At 38.7% G+C, this 16,403-nt stretch overlaps 1 protein-coding gene across 13 annotated transcripts in view; it reads right to left on the bottom strand.

The window, feature by feature from the left end:
* The window catches only part of CPEB3 (cytoplasmic polyadenylation element binding protein 3), a 196,159-nt gene that overhangs the window by 38,091 nt on the left and 141,665 nt on the right, over positions 1 to 16,403 (bottom strand). For 12 of the 13 annotated variants that reach the window (XM_045438199.1, XM_045438209.1, XM_045438211.1 and 9 more), the window contains one exon: positions 2,183 to 2,297. The exons of the other annotated variant lie outside the window; for it this stretch is intronic. In XM_045438199.1, coding sequence (XP_045294155.1) covers positions 2,183 to 2,297 — 115 coding nt within the window. The remainder of the gene's footprint in view (positions 1 to 2,182; positions 2,298 to 16,403) is intronic. 13 annotated transcript variants of the gene reach the window in all.

A 16,403-nucleotide genomic window follows, 5' to 3' on the forward strand; every position in this document is an offset into this window, starting at 1 on the left:
CAAAGTCAAAATGAATTCCTTTAAAAATAGTCCTCTATTCCAAGGCACACACCAGTCCACAAAGCTCAGTGTGTTCCAAAGAAACCCAATTCTATGCACGTGGATAAAAGCTGCAGATGTTAACTCTTTTTGTTTAGATTACATAGATTCCAATCTCAAAGTCTTAGATAGACAGTAAAATTCTAAGATGCTAATACAGATTGCTTAGCCATCTAGAAACTAGCTACTCTTATGGGAGGTGTTGACATAGGGGAACGTTTTCATTAGATCAAGTGAATGCAGACATTATCCACAAACCTGCAAAAAAACCAATTTTACAACAAAAAATTTAGCTTAGCTCAAAAAAGAAAGAATACCTCAAGACTTACAGCAGGTAGGCAGGGAACATAAAATCCCATTTCTGACTAAACAACTAAATATAATTCTTATCTAGTCCTAGGACTTGCGGCATCTTGTGAATAATAATGAAAATGGTGAATAATAAAAAAAGGAATTTAGCTTATACACTACTGTGTCTGTGACTTAAAAACAGACATAAAAGGTTAAAGCCAGTTCTGTTCTTTTTATAAACGTGGGACTTTTTCTTTCAGGATTTATTTTTTCAGATCCCCATCTACAAAAGGAGAGGGGCTAGAATATTAAAACTAATTTGTGCTTGTAGTTAGCTGCAAAAAAAGAATTAACTAGAATGCTAGCAATGAATATCTATTCTTTAAGAACACCTATACAAGTAAAAGACTGTCAAAGGGGATTCTTCTCCCTTTCCACTCCCAAACATAACACCAGTTAGAGAAAGACAGGAATATTCCATGCCCCCACCCACATTTTTTTTTTTTTTTCTTTTAAGCACAAGAAGTTTAGAAACAAAGAGCTGCATTTGCCCTCATCTCATAATGCTGTTCACATCCCAGTTAGCGCTTCCTGGGCTTTATTCTCTAACAGTGGATCAAGGCGAGACATCTCTGCCGCTTTGCTTTCTTACCCTCGGCACACTTTTCCACTAGAGTGAGAACAAGACCTAAAGATATTTGGCTTTCTGAAAAACTGTAAAGTTACAACCTTCACAGTCATAATTAATGTGTTTTAATGTCTTTCAAAATGGAATTATGGATATGTCTTTATATGGGTCTACAGAAAGCTTTGAGGAGCAGACTGAAGTTGAGATTTGAATAAATGTGTTAGAAATGTTGACATTTAGAATTAAGAAGTTATCAAAGTCAGAGACAAATAGCTGTAGGTACATTTTATAATTCTTTTTTCACAACTTGATTTTAATGCTCACTGCTTTTTCTTTTTTTCTTGTCTTCTTTTTTTTTTTAGGTAGAACTATGTCTGCTTGCTTCCAAATAACAGAGATCACATTGCACTTTTGCAACTGCTATGGCAATGGTAACGTTATCTTGTCATCTTCTTTTTGAAAAGCAAACTCAATTATTTTAAGCACTTTAAAAACTCCGTTCTAACAAATAATTTTATTATATTTTACTGGTAGAACACTGATCCCCAACTGATTAGATCTGTCTTTGGATTTAAATATTGAACTCATTAGCTCAGCATCACTTCAAATGCCCCAGTCAATTATGATCTGATTTCAGCAGGCACAATTATTTCATCATTGGAAAAGAACTTAAAAAAGAAAAAAACAGGGAAGCTTTTAAAAAGTCATAATAAAAACGCTCAAATACATAAGTCATTTTTCAAAGTGCATAAGAAAAAATAGGAACCTGTTTCACTTAGGAAGATTCCCAGTTCGATTCCCAGGGACACAATTTCTAGCAGAGCAGCAGTTTGGCTTGTCACTGAGGGGTACACAGCTGTGGTGGACAGATTTCTGATGGGGTCACTGCTTTTTCTGTCACACATAACAATGCTGACTCGCATAAGAACGCATACTGACAAATGTATTGTTATTATTTTAAAAATATGTGGTTGAATATGACAGCACTAAATAGAATTCATCCTGTCAAAATAACAGTTTAATGAAATTCACTCTTGTACCATAAGAAAATAAACCATCTGGGGAGAAAATGTTTAATCCTGAAAGAGTCAGTCAGCTCAGTGAAACTTCTTTTGGAGACTGTGTATAGGCGATCGGAAACCTAGAAAATATTGAAGACTACATACATATTGGGGATTTTGTTGTTGGTGGTTTTGTTGTTGTGGTGTTACTATTTCCACTCACCAGCTCGAAGGGGTCGTGGAACTCCCCCAACAAAGATAGTTTTTCTGGGGTCCAAAGGCTGAGAACCATCCATTACAAAGTCACTGTCACTTAGGTTCCATGGTCGAATTTGCACCTGAAAAAAAGTCGTTTACTTGGTCCTTACTTCATTTCCATCAACCCCAAATGAGAATAAGGTGACTAAAGACAAACCCACTGATTTGTGCATTTTACAACATACATAACCCAAACAAAATCCAGTTATTAATTTATGTAATCTGCATTAAGTGCCTTTCAACAGAACTCTTGGGGAATCTACTTACAGATACTATACTCAACACTCTAGACATAAACCTTCAGAAAGGACCTGCGGTTTTGAGAAAAGGCAGTCTTTTAGAGACAGACTCTGCATTCTAAATCAGATCCATGTTAACACATGATAGACTGTTTACAACCTGTCACGGTTTAGCACTTAGCTTTTTAAGAGCTCACCTAAAGAAAGGGAACAGGAACATTAGGAATATTTTCTAAAAATTATCTATATGTCTGGCTTTTAAATTCTTATCAACCCCTAAGCTTGAAACATTTATCCTTCAGAAATGTGGTTTAACCCAAACAGAAGAAATGTGGTTTAACCCATCAAGTTAGCAGGGAATTAACGGCAGTATCAAATACTGAAGCACACAGTGTTACCTATTTTTGATTTATCTGATTTTCTTAAACAAGTTTGGGTAAATAAAGGTGAGCCTTTAGAAACTGAAGTAACTTTTCAAAGAGTAGAAAAAGAAATCTTTATGAACATACTTCTTTCTATTTGGTAATATCTCTTCACTGGTACTCTGACTTCCTGCCTACAAAAAATAAAGTATTTCATCAGAATCTTAACCTTAAAACGTATTTGTTTCAATCCCTAACTCAATCACCGAAGAAGAGCTTAAAACAAACAAACAAACAAACAAACAAAAAACAAAAAAACCCTCCCACACCAAAAGGTGAGCGTCGGCACTGACTGAGAATCAAGGAGCCACTCAGCCAGCCAGGTGCTCTGGGAAATGGTCTAGGTCTGTAGAAGCAGAGAACCGGGTCTGTCTTTATGGAACACACCTCTTCTTTACCCTCAAAGATTAGGATAGGAAACTAAACAGCTGAATTTTCATTTCCTTAGTATCAACACAATTCTTCATCTTCCCCATTGCTTAACTGTCAACACTTAATGCAAAAAAACGCATAAGATGATTTCTTATGTGGCCTGACTTATATATCTAGAAGTACTTTCATTTGAAAGGTAGTAAACCTGTCAATTACGCTTTCAAAACACCTTGAGTCAACTCCAAAACTGGCACTGCTCAGTTAGAAACAGTCCATACATTCCTTATGACAGCTACAAAATTCACCCCCACCTAACTTTTTGCTTTTTACGACCTTGATGCCTTCATCAGTTATCCAGAAGCAGTAAAATCTCCATTTCTTCCCTAGACCCTGAAAACAGGGACCTGTTTGCAATTCTGTTAACATTGAAGCATTTGTTCCACCTTTATCATGTGAAAAAGAAAAATCTAGTTTTTCCGCATAACATTTGCTGGTCTGTGTGACTAAATTACCGTTCCCTTGACATTTACCACAAAGGGAGATTCACAAATACCGTAAAGCACCCCTTTTAAATCCCTTCATGAGGACCTATTAATTTTTAATTAAAAACATAATTTATTTACATTATAAAAACAAAGATCCTAATATCACCAATAACAAAAAAGTAAGACATATCTTTTTCTGCACTGTCTTCTCTTCTTCCAGTTTCATCACTGATAAATTGAAGGCAGCTTCAGGACCTGGTAAGGCAACTCCAATCACTCTACGATAACTGAATTTAATTGTGGGTCACTTTGTTTCACAAATGAAAACAATTCCCTTGTAGAATCCATGGTGTTCTGGTTTCATTTAATCAGAAGTACAGAAAATGCAGCCTTCTCTAATAGCTGTACGTTACTGCTGCTGAAAAGAACTCTGCAGAAGATCTCAAACCTTCCTGCTGAGAGCCGTCATTACTGCCTCCTCTCCCGCCGCACCCTCATCTCAGTACATCACACATAACCCATTCCCTTAGCCTATTCTTGCATTATAAATTAGGTAAAAGTACAGGAAGAAGACTCAAGGACAGTAATGATTAAATCGTATTCACAAAACCTGCGTTTCCCAGCTGCCACCAGAAAACAGCTCCTCAGAGCTCCCACCCATACAGAATCAGAGAAATGTCAACATAGGCCAACATCAGCACATTCTTTTTTTTTTTTTTTCCAATATATGAAGTTTATTGTCAAATTGGTTTCCATACAACACCCAGTGCTCATCCCAAAAGGTGCCTTCCTCAATACCCATCACCCACCCACCCCTCCCTCCCACCCCCCATCAACCCTCAGTTTGTTCTCAGTTTTTAAAAGTCTCTTATGCTTTGGCTCTCTCCCACTCTAACTTCTTTTTTTTTTTTTTTCCTTCCCCTCTCCCATGGGTTTCTGTAAAGTTTCTCAGGATCCACATAAGAGTGAAAACATATGGTATCTGTCTTTCTCTGTATGGCTTATTTCACTTAGCATCACACTCTCCAGTTCTATCCACGTTGCTACAAAGGGCCATATTTCATTCTTTCTCATTGCCATGTAGTACTCCATTGTGTATATAAACCACAATTTCTTTATCCATTCATCCATTGATGGACATTTAGGCTCTTTCCATAATTTGGCTATTGTTGAGAGTGCTCAACATCAGCACATTCTACACACTAAGCAAAAAGTAATACTGAGGTACTGTTTTGCACTGGGAAGTTCCATTCACCCTGGATTATCTCTGAAATATAAGCCCACTCTCACACAAGGCATGTTCTCCAGCTTCTAAGTTAATTCTAAGCCCTCAGGGCCTGATATTCATATTTTATCTTTCTGACTTACCCTTCGAATACATTTTCTGGTCCTGATTTATATTTAGAGATATTTCTCTACTTTTTGAATACCATACTTTTTAAGGTGACTCAAATATTTTATACAAAGGGGTGAAATATAAATAAGAGAACTTCTTTTTGATTATCTTTGTTTCTTTAATAATTATTTTTGAGAATGGATGAAATTACAATTCTGTTTTAATTCATCATAAATTTCTCTCAGTAAAACAACCATTACATATATAGGGATCACTGTGTGTGTGTGTGTGTGTGTGTGTGTGTGTGTGTGTAACAACTCTTTTAGTATGTTGTCAAATAGGCTATACTCTGGGCAGTAAGAGCCTCAATGTCCTGAGGACAAGTACAGGGGCTTTATCAGACATGGTGAAAATTCCCTTAAATGAGCCCGACATTGATTCCAACACTCTTTCCTGGAGACCACATTTGCTTATAAAGATCACTCTAGAAAGAGGCACCACCCATTAGCCCTTCAGCCATGCCATGTCCTTATAGCAGGAGTTACACAAAACCAAATGTCTGTAGGGATGGACGTGAAGCATAAATTTGCCAGTCCCCAGGACAGCAGTTGGTAAGCAGGCAATGACACACTAGAGTAAACCATTCCTTTTAAAGGAAGCAGACAAGCAGTTATCATTTGTGAATGTGTTGTAAGACTTTTCCATTTTTCAAGTTTAGCTAGAAATTCAGATTTTTACATGAAACTTCAAGATTTTAAAATGTTGAGAATGAATTCAAATGTTAAAATCACTGGGACAGGCTAAACAAAACTAACTGCAGGGGCACCTGGGTGGCTCAGTCGGTTAAGCATCTGACTTCAGCTCAGGTCATGATTTCACGGTACGTGGGTTTGAGCCCTGCGTCGGGCTCTGTGCTGACAGCTCAGAGCCTGCTTTGGAGCCTGCTTCGGATTCTGTGTCTCACTGTCTCTCTGCCCATCCCCTGCTCATGCTCTGTCTCTCTCTGTCTCAAAAATAAATAAAACATTAAAAAATTTTTAAAAAGAAAACAAAACAAAAAAACTAACTGCAGCCCAGATCTATCCTGTGGGCCCCAGACTGTGATCTCAGACTAGAAAGGTTTACTTACCACAGAGCTCTCAAAGTGGGAGAAAATACTAAAATGGTTGGTCTTTCCTTAGTTTCTTTTTTAAGCGTGTATTCCTACAGAAGCTCAGTGAGGACTGTGAAACTACTCTTTGGCTGAATTATTCGTTTTTTATTTCTTAAGAATTAATAATCTTATTGTGTAATTGCTTATCTCCAAAGGCAAATCTTTTTAAGGAAAAGGCAAAAACCAAAGATAAAGGTGATGCTATAAATATATCAATTTATGCCATATAGTAACTCTTCAAGAAATGTAAAATAGTACTGAACGCACTCATTTTCCGTTTCAAGGTTTCCCAGTGTATGTTCTGTGAACTGTCAGTCTGTAAGGTGGCTCTGCCAGACAAGCCTTGCTTAGGAAAAGTTATATACTATCTCTTCCTTCTTGGAGTTTCAGGGCACCCATTGGTGTACATTAACCAAAAGCTCTAAGAGGTTCTACAGGAAAGAAATCTGATCAAATGTTGTTTTAACCCAGCATTTCCTAAATTATTTTCATGGAACCAATTTTTTCACAACACCTATTAATAAACACACTTTGGATAATACTGCCCAATAATATCTTACTTTTAGTATGTATCAAAATATGGCATAACAAGGTTGAACCAACTGAACAAAATACTGTAGAAACTTCACTCTCATCAAGGCCTTTTCTCACTTATTTCCTGCTATTGCTCTAAAAGGGTTGCTCTTGTAGAAGTTAACTTTAAATGGTTAAGAATACAGTAAATATAAATAATGAATAGCTATTCAAAGAACTGAAAGTTTTCAGACTGAACTGCACAAAAGAGATGTTTCTCTACTTTGATATCAATGAGGAATAAAATAATTATAGTTCTATGTAAAAACTGAAGTTTCATCCTACTTAAAACTAAAAGTCATTAATAGGGATAAGATCAGGCCAAGTGCTAGGAAAAAAAAATAAGAAATAAAGTATGGGTCAAGTATGGGTCATTCATTTCTGACAAGGAGCTATAACATTTTCTAAAAAGCAAATTCAATCGCTTCTCGGCCTTTTGGCTAAGATCAAGTGTAAAAAGCAAATCCATTGAAAATTTGCAAAAGCCCCTAAGTTAACATTCAATATAAAATGCATTTTTATTATATCTTTAATAACAGGGTAAGAGAAAACACTTAGCTTTAATAAAACAGTTTTTAACATAAACCTTAGGGCTTTAAGTTTCCAGACATGACCAAGCCACCCTATGGCTCTAGAATTCTCTCAGTTTATACCAGTATTTAGAATTTACACATTTACCTACCAATAAATAATAGTATGTTGGGCTCATTTTGAACATCTCACTCTATATTTTGTCTTGTTTGGTCATCTCCTGGTTACAAACATCCAACACATGATCATCCTACTGCACAGTGCCTTCCTTTTCATCTATTCATCTCAAGGCAGCTCTGCAAAGCAACCAAACTGTTCAGAGTCAACAGTGCAATCTGCTGGCCAGCTCCAGAAACTACCTGATCAACCCCTTCCTGCTGTTTTCTTTCCCATAAATTTCCCATAAAGCACATGGCCTAGCCTCCTCACCCTCCTCTCCTCTTTCTCATTTCAATACCCTTTAAACTTCTACTCAAGTTCTTCAGGAGAAGGCCTCCATTTTTCTCTCCCTAGTCCTACAATCCTTTCAACCTACATGAACCACAAAAGCAATACTGCAGAACCATCAGGACCACTCTCCCCAGCAAGCAGCAGTATCACCGCTCTTCTGACAGCCAGGATGAGTCAGCTGAACTCCAGGCCGCTGACATACAGCTGCAACAGCTCGGCTGGTAATGAACTCAGGCCCACCCCAGTTGTCAGCAATTCTATTTTAAGCATCACAGACCTCACAGAATGACTGGAGTGCCCCACAGTATCACAAATAAACTAGTTTGTGGTTTGTGAGGCATCTTTATCTCTTTCATGTTATAAGGGGTTGTTTTTATTATTATTAACTACCAAAACTAATAGCCACAACAGCAATAATTGTGGTTTGGATCCTTCAAAAAACATTCATATTTGGCATCTCATTTCAACCTAATTTTTACCATACAGCTCCCTAACAAACAGGTCAGCCAATTTCCAGGAGTTTAGATGCTACCTATTATTCTCAAGTGCTGCTCTCCACCCGATGGAGACAGGGAGATACCCTCCTTGTATCCTCTGGGGGAAGTGGCCAGAAAGGAACCTAATAGCTAATGGTTTCATTGCTCTTGATAAGACTTCTGAACCCTGGGCTGCTCTTGGGCCTACAGTCAGAACTCCACTGGGCCTCCAAACAAAAAAACTATAACTCTCACACTCAGATTATTCCTCCCATTCCTGAGATACAAATAGATCGCAGGCCCCAGAGAGCTTCATCAAAATAGGCAGGATTCTTCCTACAGTGGGTGCCAAAAGTAACCCTAGGAAATTTTCTCATGCCCTCCCAGAATGCTCCTGTTCTACCGTCAGGGTGAGGAAACAGTACAGGTACTGAAAGGAAACCCTTGCCATCTTCAGTAAGCTGCAGAACCTACCTGATGCACACAGGCTTACAGCCCTTCAGCTATTTTTGAACAATTCATATAACACTCTGCATACTGTTTCATAAGAGCATCCAGTAGAAAAAGCAGACCATGCATAAACTGTGCCCTGAAAATGGTGATGTACAGCTTTGCTCTATGCTGGACTTATAAAGCCATTATCAATTAAATGCAATGATTAATAACCATACTTATAACCAGAAGATTTAAGGGAATATCTTCTCTCTAAAGGCCTTCCTGACTCCCTCAGGAACATCTGACCACTTTGCCTTTGAGCCCCACCCCACAGCTACTCCTCATAATACTTTTATCATACTTTGCCTCCTTATTTCACTTGGTATTTACATGTCTATTTCCTTCCACTGGGCTCTAGGGTGGAGAGCTAGGGTCCTCAAAGGCTGAGACCATATCTCTGTGTGGGTCCCAATTGCCTGGCAAAGTGCCCAACCCTTAGTGAGTGCTCTGTGCTCATCAGTGTTCTGGTGAATTAACAAAGGTTTTCCTGAGGGGCAGATGCTGATGCCACAAGATGTCCAGAATCTGCCCTTCTATAGCTCTCAGATTACTGAAAGCCTCCTTCCAGGGATAATGGAAATGGAGTGTATCTGGTCATCAGTGAGTGCCTCAGGGCTTGGCCTAATCAGCACAATTTCTGATGTCCCCCCCACCCCACCCCCACTGGGACCTACTCATTGATCAGAATTACCTAGTGCTCATTGTTGCTGCTGCTGTTCCTACATCACTTAGAAAACACAGGCATAATAGAGGATTTCCTTTTGAAGGAAAGAAGAAACTAGCACTTTTGAGCACATACACTACACCACTATGCTAGGCATTTTTTTTTTTTTTTAATTTACATCCAAATTAGTTAGCATATAGTGCACCAATGATTTCAGGAGTAGATTCCTTACTGCCCCTTACCCATTTAGCCCATCCCCCTCCCACAACCCCTCCAGTAACCCTCAGTTTGTTCTCCGTATTTATGAATCTCCGTATTTATGTTTTGTCCCTCTCTCTGTTTTTATATTATTTTTGTTTCCCTTCCCTTATGTTCATTTGTTTTGTCTCTTAAAGTCCTCATATGAGTGAAGTCGTATGATATTTGTCTTTCTCTGACTAATTTCACTTAGCATAATACCCTTCAGTTCCATCCATGCAGATGCAAATGGCAAGATTTCATTCTTTTTGATTGCCGAGTAATACTCCATTGTATATATATACCACATCTTGTTTATCCATTCATCCATCGATGGACATCTGGGCTCTTTCCATACTTTGGCTATTGTTGATAGTGCTGCTATAAACATTGGGGTGCGTGTGTCCCTTTGAAACAGCACACCTGTATCCTGTGGATAAATGCCTAGTAGTGCAATTGCGGGTCATAGGGTAGTTCTATTTTTAGTTTTTTGAGCAACCTCCATACTGTTTTCCAGAGTGGCTGTACCAGCTTGCATTCCCAACTATGCTAGGCATTTTAACACACTGTCACACTTGAACTCACTATAACTATTATGCTACAAACATTATACCTACTTTAGAGATAAGGAAACTAAGACTAAAAGAGTGAACTCAGCACTGAAAACCAGGTTTATCTGACCCAAAGTATGTATGTGTACCCAAAGGTATATAAAGTATATACCTACTTTAGAGATAAGGAAACTAAGACTAAAAGAGTGAACTCAGAACTGAAAACCAGGTTTATCTGACCCAAAGTATCTGACCCAACGTATGCGCACGCGCGCGCACACACACACACACACACACACACACACACACACACACTCTTTCCAATGCAATGATGTCCTGTTGCCTGCAAGACTCCTTGTCCTCCAGGTTACTGGCCACCAGTCATGCTTCCTGAGAGTCTCCTGAACAAGTCAAAATGCATTTTGATTTGTGAATGGTTAACTTCTGTTTTCTAAATTCATTCTACTCATTTTCAATGCGTTAAGAAATGACTGATAGATTCTTCTTAAACCTGCAAATAAAACTAGCATTTAGAAAAGCTGAAGAAAATGATTTAGTAATGAAATTGGCACCATATTTTCAGCTATTTTAACTTCCAGGTTCATAGTCTCAAGCAATTGTGCTCTGCAGCCAGACAATTTCGTCCAATGTCTACATAAATGTGTGTTTGCAGCTCCATGGTACAAGGACAAGGATGTTGTTACTGGCATGCTGATCACTAAAACTCTTGACAGTAACGTTCACATAAAAGTTCCACTTACCTAAGTTTTTCCTGGGAAGAAGCCTATTCTTTGAATGAACTTCATGGAATACTAACTCTACCAAAATCTTCACAGGTATAATCCCAAAACAGGTATATCAAATGGTGGCTTAAAAAATATTATACAAATTTATTTACTGCAAGACTTCTCAGAACCTTAATATATCAATTTTACCCAAATGTTTTCGGCTATGGGACCTTTAATTAAAGGAACAAATGGATATAAAGTGCACAAAGTAAGTTATCAACAAATGACACTTCTCATTGCTACGAGCAAACCTTTTGTCAATGATCTTCTCAAGAGACCAGTGTCTGATGGGACAAGTGTAATTCATAACACACTTTGGAAAACACTAAATATGGTCCCTTGGAGGATGGTACTGGCTATTTTACACACTAGAAACCATTTCAGTAGATCAGAACTACAGCATCTTTTAGACCTCTCTAGAAAGGGATTATAGCTTCCAAAGACTCAAGCACTAAGAAACTCTGGACTCAATTGCAAATTCAGAGACTGGGGAGAAGGGGAAGGATTTATTATGAATAGGAGGCATTTCTCTCATTTTAGAGAAGAAATTCCTCCTTTGGAGAAATTACCATGATAGAAGGTGCCCAAACCACAAATTTAGACCAAAAGGAACAAAATATAAAATAAAATAAAGATCAGAAATGCTGAAGGTTTCTGAGGAGGGATATAGTGAATCTGATTTGACTGAGCCAAGATAAAATTATAGTTATTGTCTTAGGAGGTGGTAGGTGGAGAATGGAAGAGTTTAAGTAAATATACCACAAATCCAAAGGCTGAGGCCATCAATCAAGGTACCCTGTAACTTAGCCCCTACTTAATTTTCCCAATTTAATTCCCCTCTACTCCCTTTCACACATTTGTGCTCCATCTAACCAACCTATATGTTCTCCACTCAATCTGCAGTTTCTCTTTTCTGTGTTTATGCTGTTGCCTTTCTCTGAAATGTCTATTTCCCACACTTCCACACCTCCACCTCTCCCCTGGCCAATCTCCAAACCCTTTTCATCTTTCAAGGCCCAGTTTAAATGACACTTCATCCAAGAAGCTTTCTTTTATCACTCCAGGTATATATAAACTCTCCAAAGCACTTAATCTTATCTTCATTGTATTTGATATTTTTCCTAAATTTGAGAAATATTTGAAAACCTGTTACGTGCCAGGCTCTATAGGTTTGTGTATTTATTTATATACTTGTTTTATCTACCCATTATACTATTAACTTTCTGAACACAGGATTTTATGTCTGATTCATAGTAACCAGCTCTAATGCCTTGCCCATAGGAGTCCCTCAAACATGGTATAAAGGCAGGCCAGCACATTATTTTTTAAAAATATGGCTGAATGTGGGCTGAAGATAGCTATAATAGTAGGTGTGAGTCACTATAGGTGGTATAGTGATCAGAGAAGGCTTCGGGAAAGAGACGGCATTTGAAAGGGTCTTAAAATCAGTGTAGCAAAAATAAAAAATTAAAAAAAATAAGTGTAGCAATCAGAAACTGAAATGGGAGCAGAAATATTTCAGTTGACTGGAAAAGGGGTTCAGAAGGAAAGCAGAAAAAAGAAAGGTTGGAAAAAAAACTTGAAATCAGACTGGGAAAGTCTTAAGTCCCAGGCAAAGGGATCTGGACTGTCTTTGTACTAAAGAGGAGTGATTCAAAGTGCTGGAGATCCTATTGATACATAAAGGGGAATAGGAAAGACAGAATTATAGACAGATTGGACAGAATAAAAATTAAAACACTGAGCCAGCATCCAACTGGTTTCCAGCTTCTTTGCTCCCAACATTTTTTTTCCCAATTTTTGTTTTTCAAATTTTGAGTGGATGACCATGCTACCTGAGCAACAGGCTCCACAAGTGACCTTACACAAGCACACTTCGGTTTGCTAAGACAGTTTTAAATATACAGTTGACCCTTGAACAATACAGGTGTGAAGCATGCAAGTCCACTTATATGTAGACTTTTTTGATTAATACAGTATACTACATTTTTCTCATGATTTTCTTAATAACATTATCTTTTCTCTAGCTTACTTTATTCTAAGAATATGGTTTATAATATAATACAATAGGTTTAATCAGCTGTATATGTTATTGTTAAGGTTTCTGGTTAATAGGATTTTGGTAGTTAATAATATTTATGGGGAGCCAAAGGTTATATGTGGATTTTTCAGCTACGTGGGGTGTCAGCACCCCTAACACCCCTACCCCACTGCTCAAGGGCCAACTGTATAGAAAATCAATCTGTCATATTTCAGGATATTTATAAATTGTGATTATGTTATAAATTGTAAGGAGGAAGAAGCAGGAAACTTCTATAATACTCCTTTCAAGGTGTTTACTATCCTACATCTCTGGCCAAAGTGTTTTAGAAGGTAAGAGTCATAAAAATCTCCTTCCACACCTCTTCTTCAAGGTTACTGATTTTTAGTCCCTATCTCTGTTAGACTCTAACAGGTTTCCTGCTCTATCAGTTTGCTGTTTTGTACCTTCAGGTTCAGTCTATTTATACATTCAAAAAGTGGAGTCACCTTGACAAAAGGGACCACTGTCACAATGTCTGTCCACTTCACTGGAAGCCTGGACAAGAACACAGCTATCCTCTGGGATGCCTGGAACATCTGAGCTACGGAATTCCTTTTGCTGGAGGAGAGGTCAAAATCACACATCTAGGAGCTTTGCAATAGTTCCTGCTGTTGCCCATTTGTCTACCCACTCTTTGGAACTGAGAAGTCAATTAATCAAGCTATAAATAGTGTCTTCTGTCATCTTTAAGGATCAGACCTATACATACATAGGGTAGTCTAAGTAGAGTTATTTAATGAAAGGTAATCACTGACCAAAAATACCTCCTAATACTATCTGGAATCCACTGATTTGGGATTTGTTGAGTTAAAAAACAAACACAATCTTAGAAAGGTGAGAGGGAACCTTGCTATCAGGCTCTGTATTAGGAAAACAATCTGATTAACCTAATCCACACAAAGGGAAAGGGGGTTTGATCTGGGGGAACAGAATAAGGGAGAACGTCAATGGATAGAAAAATCTGTGAGGTCATTCTGGAACATTGTGTATTTCTAAGGAGAACTCCAGAGAGGATCAGAGAGAACTAAATAACAGAATGAGGGCACTAGGATCCTGAAAAGTAGCCAAGCCAAGAAGTAGAAAAAGCCATAGCTCAGAAGGTTTGGTGAATGAGTTCCAAAGGTTGACTTTACCTTGAGTTATTGCCAGGGTCCTCATTTACTCCCAATAGTTCAACCCAGCTCTCACTTTCTGTGGGAGCATCCAAAACGAGGTGGAATGTACTGAAACCTGGGTGGGGAAGTGTGGCCAAATGAGGCTGGGAGTGATAGATGTGGAGCTAAAGCCAACAAAGAGAAGGTTTCAAAAATGGAGCCAAAAGAGCTGGAACCCAAAATGGGATCCAGTTCATTAGAATTATAGGTATTTGGGGACTTTTCTGTTTCCCATCCTGAGTTTTATTCAAATTGTTTATGCTGGAAATTCTGAGTATGCCTGGGTTAAAGAAATACGTAATCAGCAGCCACCATTCAGAATTCACCAAGCTCCAATAAAAAACTGTTTCACTTGAGTTCAGAAAATGAAAACTGCAATAAGGCAGAAATTTGCAGAAACACAAACAGTGAAAGTTAGTTTCCCCATAAACATTTCCAAAACAGATAGTTACACTAATTATTTTTCAAAAGTCCTTCATGCTCAGGGTAATAAATGTATTTGGAGGGAAAACAATCAACATACCACCTCCATCTGCAACCACCACTGCTCATCCCCTTCTCAAGAGATGTCCAGTCCTGGTGAAGGCATGTCCTGAGAAGGCGTATTAGCCTCCTTTTCCCACAGAGCAAGTGACATGATACTTCCAAGGTACACAAGCTCATCTGCTCGTCTCTGGTCTCCTCCCCTCAATTCAACAGCTTCTTAGTCTACTTTGGGCGTAACTATCTTCATGTGGATCTCTATCACTCTGCTTTTTTTTTTTTTTTTTTAATGCATAAATCTATTTCTAATCCTCTCTTATGGTGGCAGAGGCTCTCTGGAGGTTAACCATTTACCTTTCAGACATCTGACTCTGCCAAGTTGGGATCGGTCTTTCTAATCTCACACTATTCCAAAGAGATTTAGAAATGTTACTCCAGCTTTCTCATTATGTGTTCAGAGGAAACACTACACCCTCCTATTCCAGCCACAGTGTACACAGCCTTTCCACAGCTTAAATTAAGACCAAAGTTAGCAAAGGTTCCCTACTCTTTTTCCCCAACTGCATAGCTACTCTATCCAAGTCTGCTAACTGCTATAAAAATTTGGTAATGGCCCCAGAATGTGAAATACATGGTGGCACTGTCACACTTGCTAAAATCCTTGCTTCTTCTTCTGCATCGATTATTCTATAACCCAATATCTCCATTCTTTGTAACTCCTCTGCTTTCCATGCTGCAGTCTCCCCCTTATAGGTGGACAAGTCCCAGCGCCATTCTTCTGCAGCCAACTATAAACCCTGCTCTAGATGCCACCATTCTTTTCAGTAGATGTTACCATGTAATAAGCTCTAATCTTGCTCTCCTGACTATAGCACCATACGGCTCTAACAGCATCATCCAGTTACATCTGCACAAGTACCAAGTGCTTTCACATTCGTTTTCCTCTTATCTGAGCTGCTCAACATCGCAGAGAGAAACCATTATTCCTGCCATTTTATAGATGAGGAAACTAAGATCCTGCAAGGATTAGGTGACTTATTCTGAACAAGCAGATAATTTAAATGCTAGAGTCAAGACTTCTACTTCTGGGGGCACCTGGGTGGCTCAGTTGGTTAAGCGTCCGACTTTGGCTCAGGTCATGATCTCACAGTTTGTGAGTTTGAGCCCGGCGTCGGGCGGGCTCTGTGCTAACAGCTTAGAGCCTGGAGCCTGCTTCAGATTCTATCTGTCTCTGCCCCTCCCCTGCTTGCTGTCTCTCTGTCTCTCTCTCAAATATAAAACATAAAACATAAAAAAAAAAATTTTAGAAGACTTCTACTTCTGACCCCAACTCTTTCCCCATGCACATTTCTGAGAATAAACTTAACTGTCAAGCAAGCCCCACATTTGGTGTAAGTCTAACAGGGGACGCTGCAAGCCCCGGGAGAGATTCCTGCCTCGGTCCCTTGGTCCACATCACAATTTTTACTCTATTTCCCACTCCTAGCACCAGCTCTTGACACACACTCATCCCCTTCCGAATTCCCTCAATCCTCTATCTGCCATGCCAACCAATTTCTTTTTTTGTTGTTCTGAATACAGCCTTGCCCCTTCTTCACTGATAACCCCTGTCAGGAGAAAGTAAGCAGTCTTCATCTCTTACCCAATGACTTACTCACATGCTTTGGCTCAGAAACCACAACCTCTTAACCATG

Source organism: Leopardus geoffroyi, chromosome D2, assembly GCF_018350155.1.
Source record: "Leopardus geoffroyi isolate Oge1 chromosome D2, O.geoffroyi_Oge1_pat1.0, whole genome shotgun sequence".
Lineage (NCBI taxonomy): Eukaryota > Metazoa > Chordata > Mammalia > Carnivora > Felidae > Leopardus > Leopardus geoffroyi.